Consider the following 20,211-nt stretch of genomic DNA (forward strand, 5'->3'; position numbering starts at 1 on the left):
AACAGGGCAGGGGGAAAACAGGAGCAGCAGCAGCTGCACAAGGCAGTGGAGCAGGGGCGGTGTGTGGCTGGGCAGGACACCCCTGCTCCAGAGAAGTCACCTGGCTCAGCTTTTCATCCAACTGCCCCCCTGCAGCTTGGGTCCCTCCGCCAGCCCAGCTGGCTCTCAGCAGGTCAGGCAGTTATCAGGCAAACCCTGCGCAGGGCGCCCCCTTTGTCAGGCCGCCGCCCGTACTGCCCACTTGCAGGGACGGCCCTGCTCCTGCTTGTGGTCTTACAGTTGCAATACCTAGTTAGTATACTGCTTAGAAAAGCAGTTTTGCTTTCTGGCTTTCAAATCCATTGGCTTCATATGAACACAATCTAAGGTTCCAAATCTTGAGTTCCTAAGCACTGTTTAAAAGTCTTGTCTATACAAATACAGCAAAACCCATTGATAATACAGTTGTCCTTATAGCAAGGCTCAATTTCGTAATCTTAAGTGTGTTCCAAAGGCATTCTAAAGCCAGGTACACAGCTGGGGTCCCACCTTGACTAACACAGAACTGTGCTTCGACTATGTTGGAGGGCACCCAGGCTTGACTTGGCTATATCTGTAGCATTTCCGTTTTATTGTTTCATACAGAGAATGGAGCCAGGAGAAGAAATAGTGAGGGTAACTCACCACTGGAATGTGAAGCTTGCTTAATGGCTTGCCATCCAGCAGGTAGGACCCTGTGTAGGTGACATATTCAGCGTAACACTGGGGAGCTTGGGGAGTGATGTAGCAGAGGATTTTCCTCTTCTCTTCAATCTTTTTCCTGATCTGAAGATACTCAAAGTATGGGTTTGATCTGTCACTGTGATAGGGCTCAATGTCGTCCAGTTTTATGGCATCTACAATCGCTGCCAGCGTTTGCTGTATCATCTCTCTCGTCTGCTGGGTGGACGTGTTAATCTGCTGCTGTAGCTGCTGGCTGGAACGCTGGAACCTGCGTTTACGTGGATGTTGGGCTTGAGCATCGTCTTCCTCCGTCACTCGCCCTTTTGCACGTGTGGAAGGTGCAGAAACTGGAGGAAACTCTTTCTCAGAAGGTGCAGTGTTCTGTTTATTTTGATTGGCCAGCATCTGAGCCCGGTTCCTGGTAATTCGTTGTGGGATCTCTTCTATTTTGGGTGGTTTTGAAACTTCTGCTACTGGTTTTTGTATTGGCTCTATGGTTTCTACTGGAGTAGTCCCTTGGGGTGTGTCTGTCTGGGTGGAAGAGACTTGGCTCCCACTTCGTACTGCAGCACTGTCTTGCACGACCCCACTCTCAGCAGTGTTTGCTTGTGCCAAGCTGCTTTGAGATCCACTCTCCGCTGCACAGTTTGATGAGGGCAGTTCTTCATGGCTTGTTTCTGCCTCTTGTTTCTCTGGCTGAGCAAGCTCTATTGATGCAGTCTGTTGCAAACTCGGTGCCTCGGACTCGTCTAATCTTCTCTCTTCTGGTACATTCAATGCTTCCGAGGTAGTTTCTGGTGCAGTCACTTCCAATTTTTGTTCCTCAGGCTGTGGCTCTGGTTCCACAGCCAGTAAGTTACTTGGCTGATTAGGTGGTAGCTCCTCCTGCTCACTGGAAGCTGCGACAGACACACTCACATTTATGACCCCAGTATTTATGACTTCCGGGGCAGCTACTGAGCTTTCTTCAATTGGTGCCACTTCAGTCATTTCAGCATCTGGAACATCTTTAGCTTGGAGCGGCAATTCCGGCAACGAGAAGGGACCAAGGTCTAAGTCATCTTCTGAGTTTGTGAATGGATCAGGCCACGTTACTGGCTCTTCCGAGTTTACAGGTGCAATGCTACTGTTTTCCAAGTACCTGTTTTCCAGAGTGTTAACAGCCTCTGCCTGAGTTTCTGTCGGCATGCAAGGGGGTTCTGAAGGCATCTCAGGTGTTTCTTCTGGAAGAGGCTTGCAGTTATTGAAGAAAGTGTCTAGTCTAGTAGGGGACATGTAAGGAGCTTGCTCTTCTGCAGTTGCCATTTCTCCTGGAACTGCTTCTTCAGCATCTTCCTTTATTTCATCAAGCCCTGGTTCAGATACTGACACTGGATATGAAATAGGAGAAACTGGGTAAGGAGAATCTGTAGAAATAAAGGGCACGGGTGCAGGATGTATTGGGTCCAGTGAACAGAATGGCTTAGGGGATTCAGGGAACCTCTGGGGAGATTTCATTAGAAGTTCCGATCCCACTGACCAACTGACAGGGTGGTCAGATGGATTACCAATTAAGCTAGGAGGCACAGGAGGATCAGGGTTTCTGGAAGGAGGGTTATCCCAGTCCATATTATTCTGCTCTGAAATAGCTGAACTAAAATGGTTTTCTTCAATAGGTGGTAAAAAGGTAGACTCTGGTGGCAAAATAGAAGCAGTAGCTTGCTGCTCTTCTGTGGCATCCAAAGGCATGCCAAGATCAGGGGGAAGAGCACTTTCTACAGAAGGTGCAAGCAGCTCGTCTCTATGAGAGGGGGAGGATTTTGCTTGTAAACCAGAAAAGATGCTTTCAGGTGATTGGACAACATTGCCAACAGGAGCACAATGCAAAGTTTCTACTTTAGGTGATGGAATTCCATAGTCAGGTGAATAATACCCTGGAGACATACATTGAAACTTTTCTGGAGGAACAGAAGGAAGAGGGACTTTTTCCTCCATCAAATGCTGCACTGGAGAATCATAATTTGATGTTGCTGGGACACTTTGCTGCCTGAAAAACTTGTCTCCAGCACTGAACTCATCTTCAGGGACCCTTCTTATATCCACAGAGATTGAACGATAAAGGTTTGTGGAGGGTATTGTCCTTGTTGGAGTCTGACTTGGATTGTCGGGGAGTCCACTTGAAGCATTTGAATATCTGTCAAAAAAGGATGGAGAACATGCATTCATGGACATTGTGGATATGGGCAGAGAGTGCTGAGAGTCAGCACAATCAAACATCAAATCTGTGTAATCTTCATTGCTGCACGAAGGAGTTCTTGGTGTCTGCATCACTTCTTCATAGCTTGGACAAGAAACTACAGAAGCTGGAGCTGGAACACCTGTCGGCCTGTTCTGATCTGGCCTGGGAGAAGCAGGTAAAATTTCTTTCAGCTGAGGTCCAGTTATCCAGTCTTTTGAATCTGTCCCCACAGCAGGCTGTGGCTTATTATCTGGTGACAATATGGGAGTCAGTGGACCTAGTTCTTTGAGCTTTTTGTCCTTTAGCTGAGTATCTAGTGCTAGTGGTTTCTTTGTGGTCAAATCCAGACTCCTCTTACGCATCTCTTCAGAGGTTTTAATTTTATCTTTTAATTTGGGATCTCCAGATCTGTGCCTCATCTTTTCCATTTGCTTCATTCTCTCTTTGTGTCTTTTGTGGCGCTCCTCAATTTCCAGGTCTTTTTGGCTCAGCATCCTCTCAAAGCTGGTCATCATTAGATCACCATCACCCAGAAGCTTCTCTCTAGGCCTGTTATCTTTCTTACCACCATCTTTGGACAATGTTATTTTATCATTTCCATTACTGATCTTTAGAGACTCTGTTTTGTCTTTCTCTTGGTTTTCCTTGAGTTTCTCCTTCAGTTTGGTTTCACTAAATTTGAGGTTCTCCTCCTTTGATTTATCTTTGAATGTGATAACTTGAGGGCTGTCCTTGTCTTTAACCACAGACTTCGTCTCATCTTTGTGATGTTTAAAGAATCCATCTGTATGTTTGTCTCTATGCTTTTCCTTTTCATCCTTCCATTTTTCCTTGTGTTTTTCTCTCTTCTTCTTCTCTTTGACTGTGCTGATGGTACTGGAACCATAAGTCTTTTCCTTTTCAGCCTTCTTTGAGAGCTCTCTCTCAGGATCATTTTTATCTTTCTTTTCAGAAAACAAATAGTCAGTGTTTTTGTCCAGTTCTTCCTCAACTTCTGCTTTCATGCTGTAGGAAATGCCAAAAGTCTCCCCATCCACAGAGAATTCTTTTTCATACTGATTGGAATCTTTTCTGTTGCTGGAGTCTTTAAATTCATCCATTTTCTCTTTTTTCTCTGTTTTTTCCTTCTTTGCTTTCTCTTTCTCATGACTTTTCTTTGATGAAGATGAGGAATGCCTGTGCCTTTCCTTCTCCTTGAGTTTGTCTTGCAAGCAGGGCAAAGGAAGAGAATCTTTATACTTTTCCTCAGAGGCATCCATAAGAGAAAGGTTAGAAGACTCAAATAGGTTGGTTAGTCCTGGATCTTGTCCTCGGTCTGTGAAGCTATCAGAAGAAATCTCACTTATTTTATCATTGGAGTCATCTCTATATTCATTGAGGGCCTCCTCCTCCAATTTTTCCAACAGGCTCTTCTCTATCTCGCCTCCTTTTGAAGACTTCTTTTCTTTGGAATGGTCTTTATCCATCTTTTCCTTATGCTTGTTTTTTACCTTCTCCTCTGAAGCATGCTTCTTTTCGGCCTTTTCAGGGAGCTTTTGCTTGTTTTTCTTTTCTTGGGTGGAGTCTACTGAGGTTCTGTCTTTCCTGTCTTTATACTTCTCGACAGGATCTTTATCCTTCTTCTCTTTGTGTTTTTCAAAGAAACTCTTCTCTTTTTTCTCCTTCCCACTTTCTGCTAATCCTTTATCCTTTTTCTTCTCTTTAGAGTCTTTATCTTTCTGTTTCTCTCCTGAATGTTGCCTGTCGGAAGAGTACTTTCTGTGCTTGTCAGCAAGATAAAGTTCCTTTTCAGCAGCCATGCTATCATCTTTTTCTTGTAGACTGTCCATTCGATGCAATTCACTCCCAACGGCCTCACCAATTTTGAATCCACTGTAGTCGTCCTTCTCATCTTCGCTTTCATCTGTGAAGATATCTGCGATGCTGTACCAGCTCTTCTCTTTTCCTTTTTTCTCATCTCTTTTCTCAGAGAAGTCCTCTCTATCTCCAGAAAAGTTTTTCTCTTTCTTCTCTTTGATATAGTCAAAAGAAGTCTTCCTTTCTTTGTCTTTGTTATGCAGATCCTTGTATTTCTCCTTAGTATCTTTCTTCTCTTTAAAGCTTTTATCCAGTTCTTTGTCTTTCTGGTTTTTCTCAGCAACAACTTTTTCATTTTTCTCTTTATCCACTTCTTTGGATTTCTCCTTATATTTTTCTGGTTTCAGTTTCTCTTTCTTGTCCTTATCAGGAGCATCTTTCTTCTCCTTATCTTTCCCTGAATGGTGCCTTTCCCCACTCTCCACATTTTTTCCACTGAATTCAGGGTCAGATTTCTCCTTGAATAATGTTTCACAACCATATTCTTTAAACTCATCTCGATAGGGCTCCTCTTGTTTAATTTTTATGTCCTTTCGGTCTTTACAGCTATCAGAGGAATCTTTTCGCTCTTTGTTGATTTCACCTGGATCTTTTTCCTTTCTCTCTTTAACGCTTTCTGCAGAATCTTTCCTTTTCTTGTCCTTTTCAGGCAGATAACTAGGAGTGACTTTATGCTTTTCAGTTTGGTCCTTTTTCTTCTCAGGGTTTTTGTCGATGCTGTCTCGCTCTCTCTTTTTTAAGAATGTTTCCTTTTCATTGCGTTTTTCATTGCATTCTCTCTTTTCCTTGGTTTTAGTCTCCTTTTTCTTATCTTTAATTTCTTCCTTCACTGTTTCTATGATTAGTTTTGCCATGCCGTCATTTTTAATCTCCCTGAAGTCTGTCACTGGAGAATCCCAGCTATCCTCGCCTTTGAAATCAAAGGATGAATCAAATGACAAATCAGAAAACCATCTCTCTTGCTGATCATCCGAAAGGCTGAATTTTGTGTCCTCACTTTCCAGTAATTGGCTTTTGTTACTAAACTCATCAAATCCAGGCTCCTCTTTGTAAACTTTTTCTTTTTTACATTTTTCTTTTTCCTCTTTGAAGGTTTTTTCTTTCTCCGATTTAGTAATTTTCTCCTCCTTCAGATCATTCTTCTTTTCAGATTTTGACTGCTTGTCCTTTGATTTTTTCTTTCTCTCCTCCTTGTGTATTCTAGGTTTCTCCTCTTTGGGAGACTTCTCTTTTATGGGTTTCTCTTTACTCGACTTCTCCTCTCTGAAAAATTTGCTGATGTCTTTATTCCCCTCTTTGACTTTTTTTAACGATTTCTCTTCTTTGGAGGCTTTTCCAGTCTCATCTTTAAACAACCAGTCCTTCTCCTCCAATTTACTTTTCAGTAGCTTTTCTTCCTTCTTACAGTGTTCTCGCTCATGTTTTAACACTTTTAATTTATTTTCACTTGGACTTTCAGTCTCTATCAAACCCTTGTCAGGCTTTTGCTTAGAGTCCTCGTATTCAAAAGAAAAAGTTTTGATTATTTTAATGTCTTGGCTGACCGGGCATTGTCCCTTCTCTTTGTTTTTGTGTTTGTGTTTCGTTTTATGTTTTTTAACAATCTTCCCCTCCTTATCCAGCTTTGGAATTGCTCCGTCCACACTGGCATGGAATGAATTCTTCTTCTCGGAGACAGTATTGTGAGAATTATTTTTCTTTTTGTGCTCCTGCTTCTTTCTCACTGGCTTTAATGACTGTAAGCTCGAATCCTCCGACGTATAGTCTGATTCACTCGTCAGTCTCGTCCTTGTGGAGTCTGACAAGGAACTGACATCGGACCATGCCGGAGAAGATATGGTTTTCCAATTGTCTGTCCTCCAGTGCTTGGAGTGCTGGTCTGTAAGATTAGGGTTATGTTTCTGTGAAGCTAAACTCCCATGAGAAGAGGTGGAAGAGGCCGACAGAGAGTTGAACAAGGAGGATTCCTTTAGCACTAGCCTAGAGTCCTTTACACAGCTGGAGCTGTGCACAGAGTCTCTATCATCCTCCTCACTCTCCAAATTTTCACTCTCTGATTCAGAGGAACAAAATTTGTCATTTTTTTTGCCAAACCGAACCTCTTTGCTCTTTGTCTCCTTTTTCCGCTTCTTTTTCACTTTATTCTTCTCCTTCTGTTGCTTGGTGTTGGAGGGCTCTCGAGTCTTGTTGCTGGGCAGTATCGAGTGAGTCGAGAGTCTCAGCTTCTCGCCAGTCCCCACAGCCACACCGGTGTCCTCTTCGTCCGACGTGTCTGACAGGATGCGATGGGCAGCTTTCTTTGGTGTCAGTGTGTTATTTTTAGTATAGGTTTTTACTTCCATTTTGGGTATGGAAATAAAACTGTTTGCTTTAGTCTCCTTCCTGTAATCCTTCTTCAGCAAATGCTTGTCGTCGACAGGCGGGACTCTGTCCTGCTCATCGTCCTCATCAAATTCATATTCATCCTTCACCGGCGTGATTGTTTTGGGGGGCTCTTGACTCTTGGTCTTATGTTTCAAGCCTTTTTCAAACTCGGAGTCTGTGTTATTGCCATCGACGGAGCTGGAAGGTGCAAATGAAGGGGCGTCCTCCTCCTCCGAGCTCTCTGTGAGGAAAAAAGAGCATAAAGCATTACCCCTGTAGGCTGGTTTCAGGAGAAATATGCATTCTTCAGGCCTCCTCTGAAATCCCAAGCTAGCAGTCTCCTTCCCCAAACATTGAACACAGCAGACATCTTGGCTGAGCCTAGAGTGAGCTTAACATTCCTTTGGAAAGAATACCCAAGTAGTTTCAAAACTATGTAGGATGCAATTGAAAATAACCCTTTGGGAGCACTCAGAGTGAGCACAGTTCTAACACCAGGATTCTCAGGGAGGAGCAGTGGCATGCAGTGCCTCTCTTGAACTTCCACTAAGTAAGAAGCTGCCCATCCAGTGCAGGCATTGCAGCTATTAGTCATAACTTTATTACCTGCAAGCTAGACTACAGCCATTTAGTGGAGCATGACTGGAAGCTTCCATAAATGCAGAAAACAGTACCTTGCTTTCCCAGGGGTAGGCTGTAATGAACACACAACAGGTGTGCGAGAATTTCTACATTTGCTTCCAGGTGCAAGTCAAAATGCTGGTGACAGTCTTTGAACCCTGAATGATATGGGACCCAGTTACCTGAGGCCTGGCCTCTCCTCCTACATCCCCAGTTGTGGTAGGTGGAAACATCTAGGATGCTTTTAGCTGTAGGCTCTCCAGGATGAGCAGCAGAGCTCTCTGAGCAAAGGGTCGGTTTTGTAAGCATCTGAACATCTTGACTGTGAACTGACTCTGCTATTGCAGTAGCATGTAGGTGTTTTTGGGCTATTATAACTTCTGTGCATTTTACTGCTTTTGTGATAGCAGGTTGCCACTATGGCGATAGCCCATGATCCCAACACCCGCACAGGTCAGCACCTCACCTGTTGAGCTCTCTTCACTAGAGGGATAGGTGGTCTTTCCCAGGAGCAGATTCACCATGGTGGGGGAATTAGCGACTTTTAAAGGCGTCTCTCCCTTCCTGTTGCTTTGATGAGGGTTCCCTCCGTAATGTAACAACAATTTTACCACCTAAAAATGAGAAAAACTTCAAAATCTCAGTGTGGTTCAGTTTCGAAGCAAGATGTTTCAGTCCCCTTCACTTTTGTGGGCTGTTCAGACAGACAAGCAGGAAAGAGGCTAGTCTGAGGTCAGAGCTGGCTGGTCATCCTGCCCTGTCACCCAGTGACATGGACAAGTGATTGAAATGAGGGACAGAGAAAATGGCAGGACAGATTTATGAGGGGAAATGCAAACCTGTATTCTGGTAGCAAGCTCCACCCTACAATTCCAAGGTCTCTGACACAAAGGGGAGAAACTAGCACAACATTTAAAAGCACTGGGGCTGGAGAAAGATTCTCACCTGGGAAGATGCAACATGCCTGTCAGTGAAATGAAATTAAATGAAATAGCAATTGCCTATACAGATACGACTTGAAGCATAGGAAAAATCAAACGTTTATTTGTAACGAATCACTAAAAAATGGCTACTAAATCCAGCAAGAACCAACCTTGAAATGCCCATTATTAGCTGCATCATGCAGCGGGGTGTCGTCATCCAACCCCTTTGTGTTGACTTCCGCGCCGGCAGCAAGCAACTGCTTTGCGACATCATAGTATCCTCGGTTACATGCCTCGTGCAATGCTGTCCAGCCTGCAAGCACACAAACACTCACGACGTGGCAACTAATTTTTACTGTCAATAATTATGAACAGTATCACAGTAACCTAAATAGATGCTGCTGGCTGCTACTATGGCAGTTCGCCTGCGGCCATGCCTGCTGACACGGAGCTCTTCTGCCCAACCAGCACACGGCACAGCAGGACCTGCGTGGCCAGCACACCGGCAGCTCTGCTTTGGAAAGCAACTTTTTTTGCCAGCTCGACATCTGGTACTTGAGTCCATCAAGCTTTTCTGTTTGGCAACATAAGGTGCTACGGCCACTTGTCCTGTAGAACTCACTCCGCTCAGTGACTCCAAAAGCAGAGACCATTTCGTGAATGAAATCGAAGGGCGGCTAACACCTCCTGGTGCTCTGCTCCCATTAGATGTCATTGTTTCTCTCTCCTCTAACTCTTTGATAGGAGGAACATTGTCACTCAGTCAGGACTGGGGGTTAGAATTCACCTGTTCATACAGTGTAGCCCCTAGCTGAACTCACAGCGTACAGGCTGTCTGCAACATTTCACAGCAAGCAATTGTAACGTCACAAACAGGACCATGACTTCTGGAAGGGACTAAGCGTGGAAGCAGATGAACTCTGCAGAAACAGAAGCTCCTATTTGCAAACAAACCTCTGAAGAATGAGGGAAAGATGTAAAAATGTCTGTCAGACATGGGCAGCAGATTGATTTCTAAGCAGAATCTGTTTGGAAGCTTCCCAGTAGGTGTGTACTACCCCTTGGGTATTCTGCTGATAGCGCTGGGTGAGCCATTCAGAACCTTCCATTTGTACTATTAAAAAGGGGTATCTGTGAACGAAATTACTTACAACGAAAACACACGTCAGTACAACACTGATGTTAAACATCCAGAGATCCAGACTAAGCATATCTACTTATTACATCCAAAAAGCTACTTTAAAAGAATGTTATGGCCACAAAGTCAAGGGCTCAAAAACTAAGAAATGCCAGAATTAAGGTCGTCCATGCAACCTTAATTCAGCCCTCCTGTGTGTATAATTATGATTAAGGGTAAGATTGTGTCATGGAGGTCAAGAATGTCACTGATTCTGTGACCTTCAGAGACTTGTGACATTTTCCAGCCCTGGGGTGGTAGGCCAGAGCTCCCAGATCCCGCAGGCGGCCACCGCGGTTCTGAGCCACCGGGACGGACACTGGAGCTCCCAGCCTCCAGGGGTGAGGAGTGTTGGACCTCTTCCTTCCGCAGTGGGGCTCAAGCTCTCATACTCAGGCTTCAGCCCTCCCCACCGTCAGCACCATTTTGTCACAGTTATTTTTAGTGAAAGTCAGGGACAGGTCACAGGCTTCTGTGAATTTCTGTTTATTGCATTTGGGACAGACAGGTTCCTCCTCCTCGCTGCCTGGGCACCAGCAGAGGGAATACTGAGAGCACGGAAAAACAGGCTCCCTGTTCTCAGCTCTGGTGCCACAGTTGACTCCGAAAAGCTTGAAGGAGCAATTGCAGAAAGAGTCCTGCTCTACCTCTGCAATCATGGGATGGAGCATGCTCAGTACAGGTGGAATTGTCTCAGAATTCAGCGGCCAAACTCTAATCTAATTGCATGTCCAAATTGAGATTTTTCAGACTTATAACATGGCCTAACTTGGGCAGTTTTACACAGGGATAGCAAAATGTATTTTCCCCAAATCTCATTCTTGAAAACAGCTGAACTTAAAATAAAAAAACAAAACAAAAAAACAAAACCCAGCCTAAGGCAAACACCTGACAGGGAGAATTTCAGCACAAATGGCTCTCATTTGACTAAGTTATAATAAGTAACTGAACACAGGATCTTATATTAGAAAGTGTTGGGCAAGCTTAACTACAGACGTTGTCACAAGCTCTACCTATAATAATTCACCTGTCTGAGGGCTTTGCTGGGTCACACTGAATGATAAATGAAGCAAATCACTGCACCTGCCCTCATCTTTCAAGAGGATCTAAGACTTGCAAGGACTACGGATCTCAGTCTGCAAGGCTCCATCCTCATCTGGATGGAAATTGCTCACACCTCATGCTGAGACTCTCCATTCCATTGCACTGCCCTAAGCTCATGGTTCATGCCACAAGGCATAAGTGCCTGGGGTTAGAAAAGTTTCCTACGCACAGGTCATTCTACAACTGTCCATTACAGTGTCTGGTCCTGGCCACTGTCAGTCTAGAGATGGAATGCTGGACTCAAGGGACTCATGGTCTCATTGGCCTGGCTATTCCTATATTTATTAAAGGCAAGGTGAGATACTGGGCACATACAAAACCACTGACTGCACTTTGGGCTCCTGGCTTATTAATACAGATCACTGAACTGCAGCCGGACTTGCTACCTGCGAAGTCTTTAACGTTGACATCTGCGCCCTCAATGATGAGTTCCTTGATGCGCCGGGCATCTCCTCGGATGGCAGCTCTGTGCAGCCGAGTCTCTCCACGCTCATTTCTCTTATTTACTTTATCTTTGGTTTTGGAGGCAGAGTTAGGAGTTCCCTTCTGACACACTGTAGACTGAGAGGGATGCTTTGGTGTTGTATCTACTGCATGGAGAAGAGAAATACGGTGAAGAACTGCACTTTGAAGGAAAACCAGAGCCCTCAGAGGGAGCTGTTGCAATACTTTTAATCCAGCAGCTGCACTGAAGCACTGGCTGCAAGGCACTCAGAGGTAACTGATCCTCTGAACCAGATGTGGAGACAGAGGAAAGCCTGTGTATGTATAATACAGATATAAATTGTAGGCTGTGCTGAAGCACAGACTGGAGAAGGGTGTAGTAACCCTTGTACAGATTATAGACAATCCTATGATTTCAGAGAGGGCAAAGTGTCTGCTCGTACCCGAAAGTCTTACTTCCAAAGGGAAGTGACAAGGTGATCTTCCCCATGTGCATGTGAGGGGCTAACTGCCTGGAAGGATAGTTCACACACTTCTTGAGAGAAGCCCTGAATATTCGGAAATTCACTTACTATCAAGTGAGAGTGACTTGAAACTAGATTCACATTAAGAATGACAGCAACAAAAATAAGGTCCCTAGATACTCCACCGTTCTGTATGTAAGACAGAAGGATACACAGACAGATCATATAACACATATAAAACCCCACAGGAGACCATATTGGCAACAGATACTTACTACAGTATATTGAAATATTAATTCCATGTTAAAAACATTTACTACATTATATCTAAAATTACAATACACCATGGGTAGCAGAGTCTAGTTCTCTTACATAAGAAGGAGCATTTAAGAATCCCAGAGATAATCATGTTCTTCCTTTTACTCACAAAAACATCTTATTATTCAATCAACATATTAACCTAACAGAAAACTTGGAGCTCTGACATATGCTAATGCTCCCGGTAACTAAATTAGTTCTGAGATCTTTAGTGCTAACTAAACAGCATCTAATGTTTTCTGCACCTATCTGTCCAACATTATATTATCATTTCAGAATGCAATAAAGGGACATTTGCCTAAATTGGGGTAGGGAGCTGTCGCTTGCATTAAGTGATATTAGGTGAAGATGGAATATTTGGCAGGAGTGAAGCATTTGCATTCCTTAAATTCATTTCCAGACTCTCGTACTGTAGTCTGGAGGCAGAAGAATTATGCTACCAACCTTAAAAAACATGTCCTGGGTGCCAGGTAGACACCACTGGTACACATGCTCCCCCATGTCTATTTTGTGACCATGGTGGTTGTTTATGAATAAGCAGAAGCATACCAAGTCCCATTCAATATGAGCTCAGACTCATCCACCCACACCTCACTTTCAGCTCTCACCTGGGCTATTTGCAGATTCTTCTGCTGTCATCTGCATAAGAAGGGCGACTTGCTGGCGCTCAGAGAGTGGGTAACCAGCCCTGATTCCTGACAGCCCCATTCCAAACAGCAAGCCAGGTTTCCTAGTGGCAGGCTCCTTTTTAATCCTCTTCCGTTCTGGACCCTGCTTTTCTGTGATGCAGTCAGAGACAGAAAGGGAAGGGGAAGGTTTCATGCTACAGACATTTCCACAACTGAAATTCACAATCATTTTTCAGACAAGTGCTAATAATAGCTTTCCCCATTCATGTCAGTCGTCTTCTTCGTGTGGCGGATGTAAATGTAGAGCAACAACTATCATTTTACACTGAGATGGTTAAGCCGGATCATTGCGTCTGATAACTCTTGTCGGTGTCTTACAGAGTATAATGAAACCACTGCTGAACAAACCTGGTTAGAAGCACTGGCCTTTGCCAGCACTGATGCTCATTCAGAACCGCTAAAAGCCATGGCACTGAAGCACACACCTCACTGGGTGCCGGAGAGCCCCGCAACACCTCCGTACCGTGGAATATTGCCGAGTGGGGGACACCTGACCTCAGCATTGCCTGCTGTAGGTCACTTTGCTGGCAGGTTGGCCATTTCCTAACTGGTTTTTTTTTTGGTTTAGATTCTCTTTCCCCCACCCTCCCTAAACAGCAGCACAGGAGGGGGAGAGAATGAACGCACACGGAGGCCAACTCTCAGTACTGTACCTTCCATCTTGCTTCTAGGAACCTCCATTTCATGCCATGGTGCTTCGAGGAGCGTACCAGCCTTACACCACCACAGCATGGACTGAACTGGAGGCATCTAAAAGCAGCAACAGAAAGTGCTAACAAGATACATTGTAACAACTCTGAAATGTCGCCATCTCATCCCCTTCAGCTAGGGCAGGTCCTGTACTCATCACCGGAACCGTTACAAAATATCACGTCAAGCCCCATGATACAGTGTGTGTAAACACTGCCTGGCGGATGCCCTCCTTCCAAGGTTACAGCAGACTGTCCGTCTCCCTGGCCGACTTCCCATTTACAGCACGTTCCTGCATCACCGCAGGTACCTTCTCCTGCTGCAGTGCTTATTCAGCTGGGTCCCTTCCCCTACCTACCTCTATGAAACCAACCAATAAGGAGGGAAGAAACTCTTAAGAACAGTTTTTTGCTCCCAGTAACTAACTGGTCTAGCTGCAGACAACTCCTGCTGGGAGGAATGAGGGTGCTGCCCAGAGCCAACGTTTGTTTGTGACCTACAATGTGTGTGGGAACAATGCCAAACCCAGGCTTCTCCCCACATCGCCCATCACTGCTCTCACCAGCCAGCGTTACAGCCTAGAGATAGCCAGTGAGAACTAGACCCTAAAAGTATGATGGGATTTGCTACCTCACTCTTGCTTCTTTCAGCTCAGATGTACACTGCACCTTCCTGAATATGCAGCTTCTCTTCAGCAGTTTTCTGATTTCCCCTTAGGAAACACTGATCTTTCCCCCATACACTCAGAATTAACACTTACTCCTGTTCACTTCCCCGTCCTGTACTGACACTCCTCCTGTTAGCAGACCTCTGAGATGGCACAAGTCTGACTGTGCTCTCTGTTGGCTCTGCAGAGCAGCAGGCAAGGCACTGCAAGTCCCTCAGACAGAGGGGTGGGGTTTGAGTTTATGATCTCAACGAGAGAGTTTAAGAAATAAAAATTAGGTTTGTCTGGCCGAGATGTCCCAGCTGGTTTTATTTAATTTCTGTCAAAAAGAATAAAATAGATAGCAACACAAAGACACACCAATTCCACAGAGAGAAATACCAAAATAAACTCCCACAAAACCAAAACAAACTCCAGCACTGTCCTAGATCCACAGTGCAAGAACAAAAACACAAGGTAAAGGAGAGAAGACAGGGACACAGGGCCGACGAGAGGGGGGAAGCCGGTACAAATGATCGGGGCCCAGCGGTCCGGAAGGGGGCCCGGCTTCGTTGGCCCTGTTTAGCTGGTCCGCCCTTGCTGGGGGGCCCGAAAAAAAATTTTCACCAGGGCCCAAACCCGCTCTTGGCAGCCCTGTCCACACATCCCTATAAACAATCCAAACATTAAATGTATTTCAGTGATTTAAAACTAATTCTAAGAAGTGCTGTACATGTATGATCTAAGCTGAATTCTGAAAGGCCCATTTATAGAAAAAGCAGATAACACCTATCAAATACCTGGTAGATGCCGACGAATGGTTCCCACAGCTGTATCCTCACAAACTGTCCTATAATTTTATGTTGAGTTCATGCTAGTGAGATTCTGCTTCAGAAATCTGAGCACTGAAAAAGTGCTTAGTTGCACTGTAGTCTTGAAATAAAAATGTAAAGCCCCTGATGAATTGCCCACAGCTTTGCTGGTTAAATAGAACCTGCACTATTTAGCCGACCGTGTTCACTTGGGGGAAAAGTCTTTTTAAGTATGGAAATACCCTTAACTCTTGCAGCTGGCTGGCCAGCAATACCCCGGGAGGCAGTGCTAGCCAGTAGGGGATAACCCCACAGAAGTTGTAGTGGAATCTGAGGGGGGCGGTGGGTGTCTAACATAGCAAGTTGGGAAGTATCCTGTTACACAAGGATAGGAGTCCCCCGACATATCTACCTCAGCACCTTTATTTAAATTTAATTGTTTTAAAATACTTTGAGACTTCACCCTATACCAGCTCTCTGCCAGATGACTCCCCAAGAATCTTAGCATTGTAGTTTATTATGAGATTTCCCTCCCACCCAACAAGCTGGATGAGGGTTGCTAACACCCTCAAAAACAGGGTTACAAACCATTAAGTGGTCTGCAATTCCGTGCAAGAAACCTGGGTCCAGGGGGTTTCTCAACAGACCAGAAAAGAATGGGGATATTACAGTGTCCTGCCCAGTTCTCTTTGGCCACAGGGACAGAGCTGGAGATGCAGAATCTTGAAGCAGAGAACCAAGAGCAGGAAGTGGGAGTCAAAGTGGGTTTCCAGTGGAATAGCTGAGAGACTTACACATAGCGGTTTGTAATATCTCTATCAAATATTTTCTAAGGCATTAGATTTGTCTAATTCGAGTAGCATTAGCAAAAAGCCAAGCATTAGTGAGGGCCTAGGCCAGCTTCCATTATGCCCAGAGAGTGCAGCAGGGTCAAGCTTTCTGTGGAAGCTCTCGTGAGACCATACAGCCTTCCCTGCACAGCTTTGCCAGTGCACTTCCCTCCTAACCCGCGCAGACCACCAGCTTAACTCTTCCTAACTAGTCTGTGACTTTTGGATAGGAACAGTGTCCACATCAAACTCGAGTGAGATCCCCAGAACTATCCATCAGTGCGAACTCAGATGAAATGCTAGTTCTTTAACCCATCATGTTGCCCGTGATCGGTTTGTCTTGTTTAGATTTAAAAGGACTCTGTCAACTTAATCTAGGCAATTTCCAAAAGTGAGTTACAAGTCATTTTCCTTGGGACTCTGCCCCAAGTCCCTTTGCTGATTTTTGTGGTTTTACAATCACATTTTCCTGTCTGTAAAGTCTCATTCTCTCTCCTCTGTTGCTATATAAACCAGTCACAAAAACAACAAGGGAAACTGATTGGCCAGCTAACCTGTACAGGAGAATGAGTGAAAATGACTAGGCAAAAACAAATAAACTGGAAAAATACAGAAATATTTTCCAATCTTTTTTTCAGTTACAGCCATATTAAATGTCCCTTACAACAATAGTAGGTGAAAAAATGTGATTTGTATGTTGGCATGTCCCTTTAAATTAAAAAGTTGCCACATAGTACCTGAACCATCTTTGACAGACTCAAACACTGTATGTTCCTCACTCATGCCGTGTTGAGAGTTATGAATCAATTAGAAATTGAGACGTTTCTCTTATTTTTTAACTTTGCTGTCCGACCCAGTGTAACACCAACCCACAATCACTAAATGTTCAAAAAAATGGTAATGAAAAGACTGGGGTTCCCAGCAAATCAATATGAAGCGTTTGTAGTGGCTGGAGGAATGGATCACCTGTCTTGCGTTCATCACAGAGTTTACAAGATCAGATTTAAATACAAAATCATCTGTTTAAATTCTCCACTTTCTAACGGGGCTATGTTCAGATACTAACTACTGATTTCTCTCTATGTAGCTCAACGACATTTTGATCCACTCAAACACAGAGGAGATTGTTGCATCACTAATGCTGTGTATGCCAGTGTACTTCTAGTGGTGGTGATCCAAGAATAACCTATGTTATATAACACGATTCCCTGTAATGTATCCCAAGCCAAATTAGATTGTTTATCTGGAGGGTAGCAAGGGATTCTGGAAATGGAAAACTGTTGAAAAACTGAAAGGTTTTTAGATTATAAATTATTACTAAAATTACCTTGCTAACCCTGGCTTGGCATGTTCCAGGTGCAAAGTCTGCTACTAGGAAGGGATGCACTGGAAACCTTTGGTGCAAAAATGATTAACATTAGAATTATACTGCAAGCAGTAACTAGGAGATAACAGGTTAGGCTTTTCATACCACCCTGGAAATAGCGATAAATGTCAAACCAATGCAATCATTTCCAGCCTGTTTGGATTCTGACCATCAGGCCATACGAAAGCATTGAGACCAATCCATGAAGCAAAACATATCGTATCTATCTAACCCATCCCACTGGGTCTACACATCACAACACATATGCTCTTTTGGAGCGCCACAGAAGAGAATGATGCACCTTGCATGGCAATCAGCAAATATATGATGTTTGTAGTTTAAGCGCTGCTCATTATTAAATATATCCAACCAGTGTAATACTCTTCCCAATAGTAATGGTGAAAGCAGAGCCCATGTTGACTGGAAGGAGAAGTCTCAGAAAGGAGTCTGAACACATATGTAAGGAACATGTTTTCTCAGCATGGTGTCTTTGGAGTGACAGCTTAACCAGTAAGATGAGCTGCAGGTGAGTTGGGTGGTAAAATGTCATAACTGTCCATTCAACTATCACTTCCTTATGGAACAAAACTACCTAGACACAACCGAAGAAGCAAAGTAAACCAGACCCACTCTGTCATTACAGACAGCTATTCTATTCTATGATCACAGACTATTTAGGAGTTCCTAGGAAGAGGTAAGATGGTTTTCAGCTCTCAAGAACAGTTCCTGAGAAAAATCTCCAAGCTGGGACGTAGCAGTGAGCTGGTGAGGAGGTAGCAACAGCCAGGAGTGTTTGACAAGCTTGTGTGGCCATCTATATATCAGAAGATTTGGTAAAAACACACCTGCTTCTACTTTTTAAGGGGACATTATAAAGTTGCTTAGATTATGAGACATACTATGATGGAATTATTTAAAGATGCAATAGGAACTAGAGATTTCTGTATGTCTGCAGTTTCTGTACTTAGAGATTTCTGTCCTGGCTATGTTATAAAGGAGTTGTTGTGTGTCACGTATGCATATCGGACACAAAAGCAGAGAGATTTCTAAATCTTTCCTCCTTCAGACAAGGTTTTCAAGTGTTTTTGTTTGGGTTTTTTAGTGAAGAGTGCTGATCTGACAGCCCTGGAAATGAGTCTTCCATTCTATCCTCAGAATAGGAGAAAAAGCATGAGCATCAGTGGCATAAGCTTCCTCTGTGCCAACATCCCTCAACCTTGACCAAGAAGGATAAACTCCCAGAAATGACCATCCTCTTAACCCTGCAGACTCTGCTGAATGCAACAATGGTGCTAACTTGTATAGCACTTTCTGTGAGAGGGACACCTGAAACCAACCACTCATTTCACACAAACTGTTCAGCAGCAGGCACTGCCACCTTCATGATGCTCCTGGTTTCTGTTAGCCCAGGGAACAAGAGACCAGGCCTGGGAACTGAGCCAGCCCCTCTTTGAGCATGGACTACAGGGTCACTTGTCTGGCTGAAATTATAGTTTTTACATGCAAAGTTGGTATTGCATCAAATATGACACGAAAGGTCAAAGTGGTTCTGGGTCGGATTCACCCAGCTAATGACTCCAGCTGGTATGAGATAGGCCATGCAGGACTTTCCTCACTCCATCATTTTAATTAAGAAAAATGTTCCTGATAGAGATTCATTCTTTGCTCTCACTGTATTCTCTTTTCACTCAGCTTGCACTGCACAGTGGAGGGGTTTGAACAAACAAACAGAAGATGGCCCAGCTTCACGGTAGCTAGGAAGTGTTTCTGTATTCTAGGAACACAGGATCTGCCACACTGTAACTGGCCAACAGTCCTGCTTGAGGCTGGACACCACTTGGGCCTCACAGTAAGGTATTCGCTCTCTCTAAGTGAACTTAATTTTTCTTGAATCCTGCCATCAGATTATGCCCTGAAACACTGGGGTTAACCAGCCTCATGTTAGTTAGTTAGTTAGTGTGTAACTGCAGATGCCATTCCTGTTCTTACTGTATTGCCCTTTCATGAATCGTGAGCTGTTTACGTCAATTACAGCCTGTGGTAACTAGCTCAGTAGGTTGGTTATACATTATATAAGAAAGTATTTCCTTATATCAGTTTGAAGTTTGCTGCCTACTTATTTCATTGTCCCTTGGTCCTTGCATTGTGGCAAAGGGTACCTGGGGCACTGACTGGGATACTGGCTTCTCTGCCAGTCAGGGCATACACCTCTGTCCTATCCTCCTATTTTCCTTTTCAAAATGAACAGTCTCAATCTTTTACACTCTCCTGGCATGCGGAGCCTCACTCCTGATGTCTCTATTAATGTATTACCCCCATCTGCATTTTTTCTACTTCTGGTAGATCTTTTTGGAGGGGCTAAACCGGATAAATCCGTTTATTCAATTTTGTTTTTTCATTGAAAAGTTTAATTTTTATCAAAGTGGATTCACAAACTCTAAGTGTGCAAACACAGAGAGGCCATTTGGTGCAGTTCAAGGCCTTACATATCCTCAAAAGAGCCAAGTAAATTAGATAGCCTTGGCATACTTGTAAAACAAAAGAGCATGCATCAAACACAAGGGCAGAGCTGGACTTGTCCTTCAGTTCAAACCTCAACACTGCCGTGTGAGTGACCAGCCAGATCTGCTTTCACAAAAAAGGTACCAGTTGGGAGCGACAGATGCATTGTTTGGCCAGGACTGTGCACTGAGCTGACCCAACAAACAGCACCTCACTCTCTCCTTGAGACGTTACCACCATTTCAGAACCCAGCATGTGCACAGACTGTACAGAGCTCTTTCCATTCAGTGTTCCTGCACAATCGGGTTGTATTTGTTTGCTATCATGTGCCCAATTATCCAGCTCTGTCCAGCCCTTAGCCTTGATTTAGCTAAATAGTTCGTGTTGTCAGCACAACCTTTTCTATTCATCTTGTCTTCTAAGTCGCTGTTAAATATATTGAATGCTGCTCCTAGTACTCACCACTAGGGTGAGCTATGAACAA

General features: G+C 44.1%; 1 protein-coding gene across 10 annotated transcripts in view; it reads right to left on the bottom strand.

Annotated features, from left to right (window-relative positions):
• Positions 1-20,211, bottom strand: part of ANKRD11 (ankyrin repeat domain 11) — a 228,049-nt gene that overhangs the window by 10,547 nt on the left and 197,291 nt on the right. For 9 of the 10 annotated variants that reach the window (XM_039503300.1, XM_039503299.1, XM_039503302.1 and 6 more), the window contains 5 exons: positions 12,801-12,971; positions 11,353-11,556; positions 8,856-8,998; positions 8,229-8,376; positions 664-7,382 (listed from right to left, as the gene is read on the bottom strand). In XM_039503300.1, coding sequence (XP_039359234.1) covers positions 664-7,382; positions 8,229-8,376; positions 8,856-8,998; positions 11,353-11,556; positions 12,801-12,971 — 7,385 coding nt within the window. Of the gene's footprint in view, positions 1-663; positions 7,383-8,228; positions 8,377-8,855; positions 8,999-11,352; positions 11,557-12,800; positions 12,972-13,534; positions 13,632-20,211 lie in introns of all 10 variants that reach the window. The other variant, XM_039503307.1, reaches the window with a different exon arrangement.

The sequence above is a fragment of the Mauremys reevesii genome, linkage group 16 (assembly GCF_016161935.1).
Source record: "Mauremys reevesii isolate NIE-2019 linkage group 16, ASM1616193v1, whole genome shotgun sequence".
NCBI classification, from domain to species: domain Eukaryota; kingdom Metazoa; phylum Chordata; order Testudines; family Geoemydidae; genus Mauremys; species Mauremys reevesii.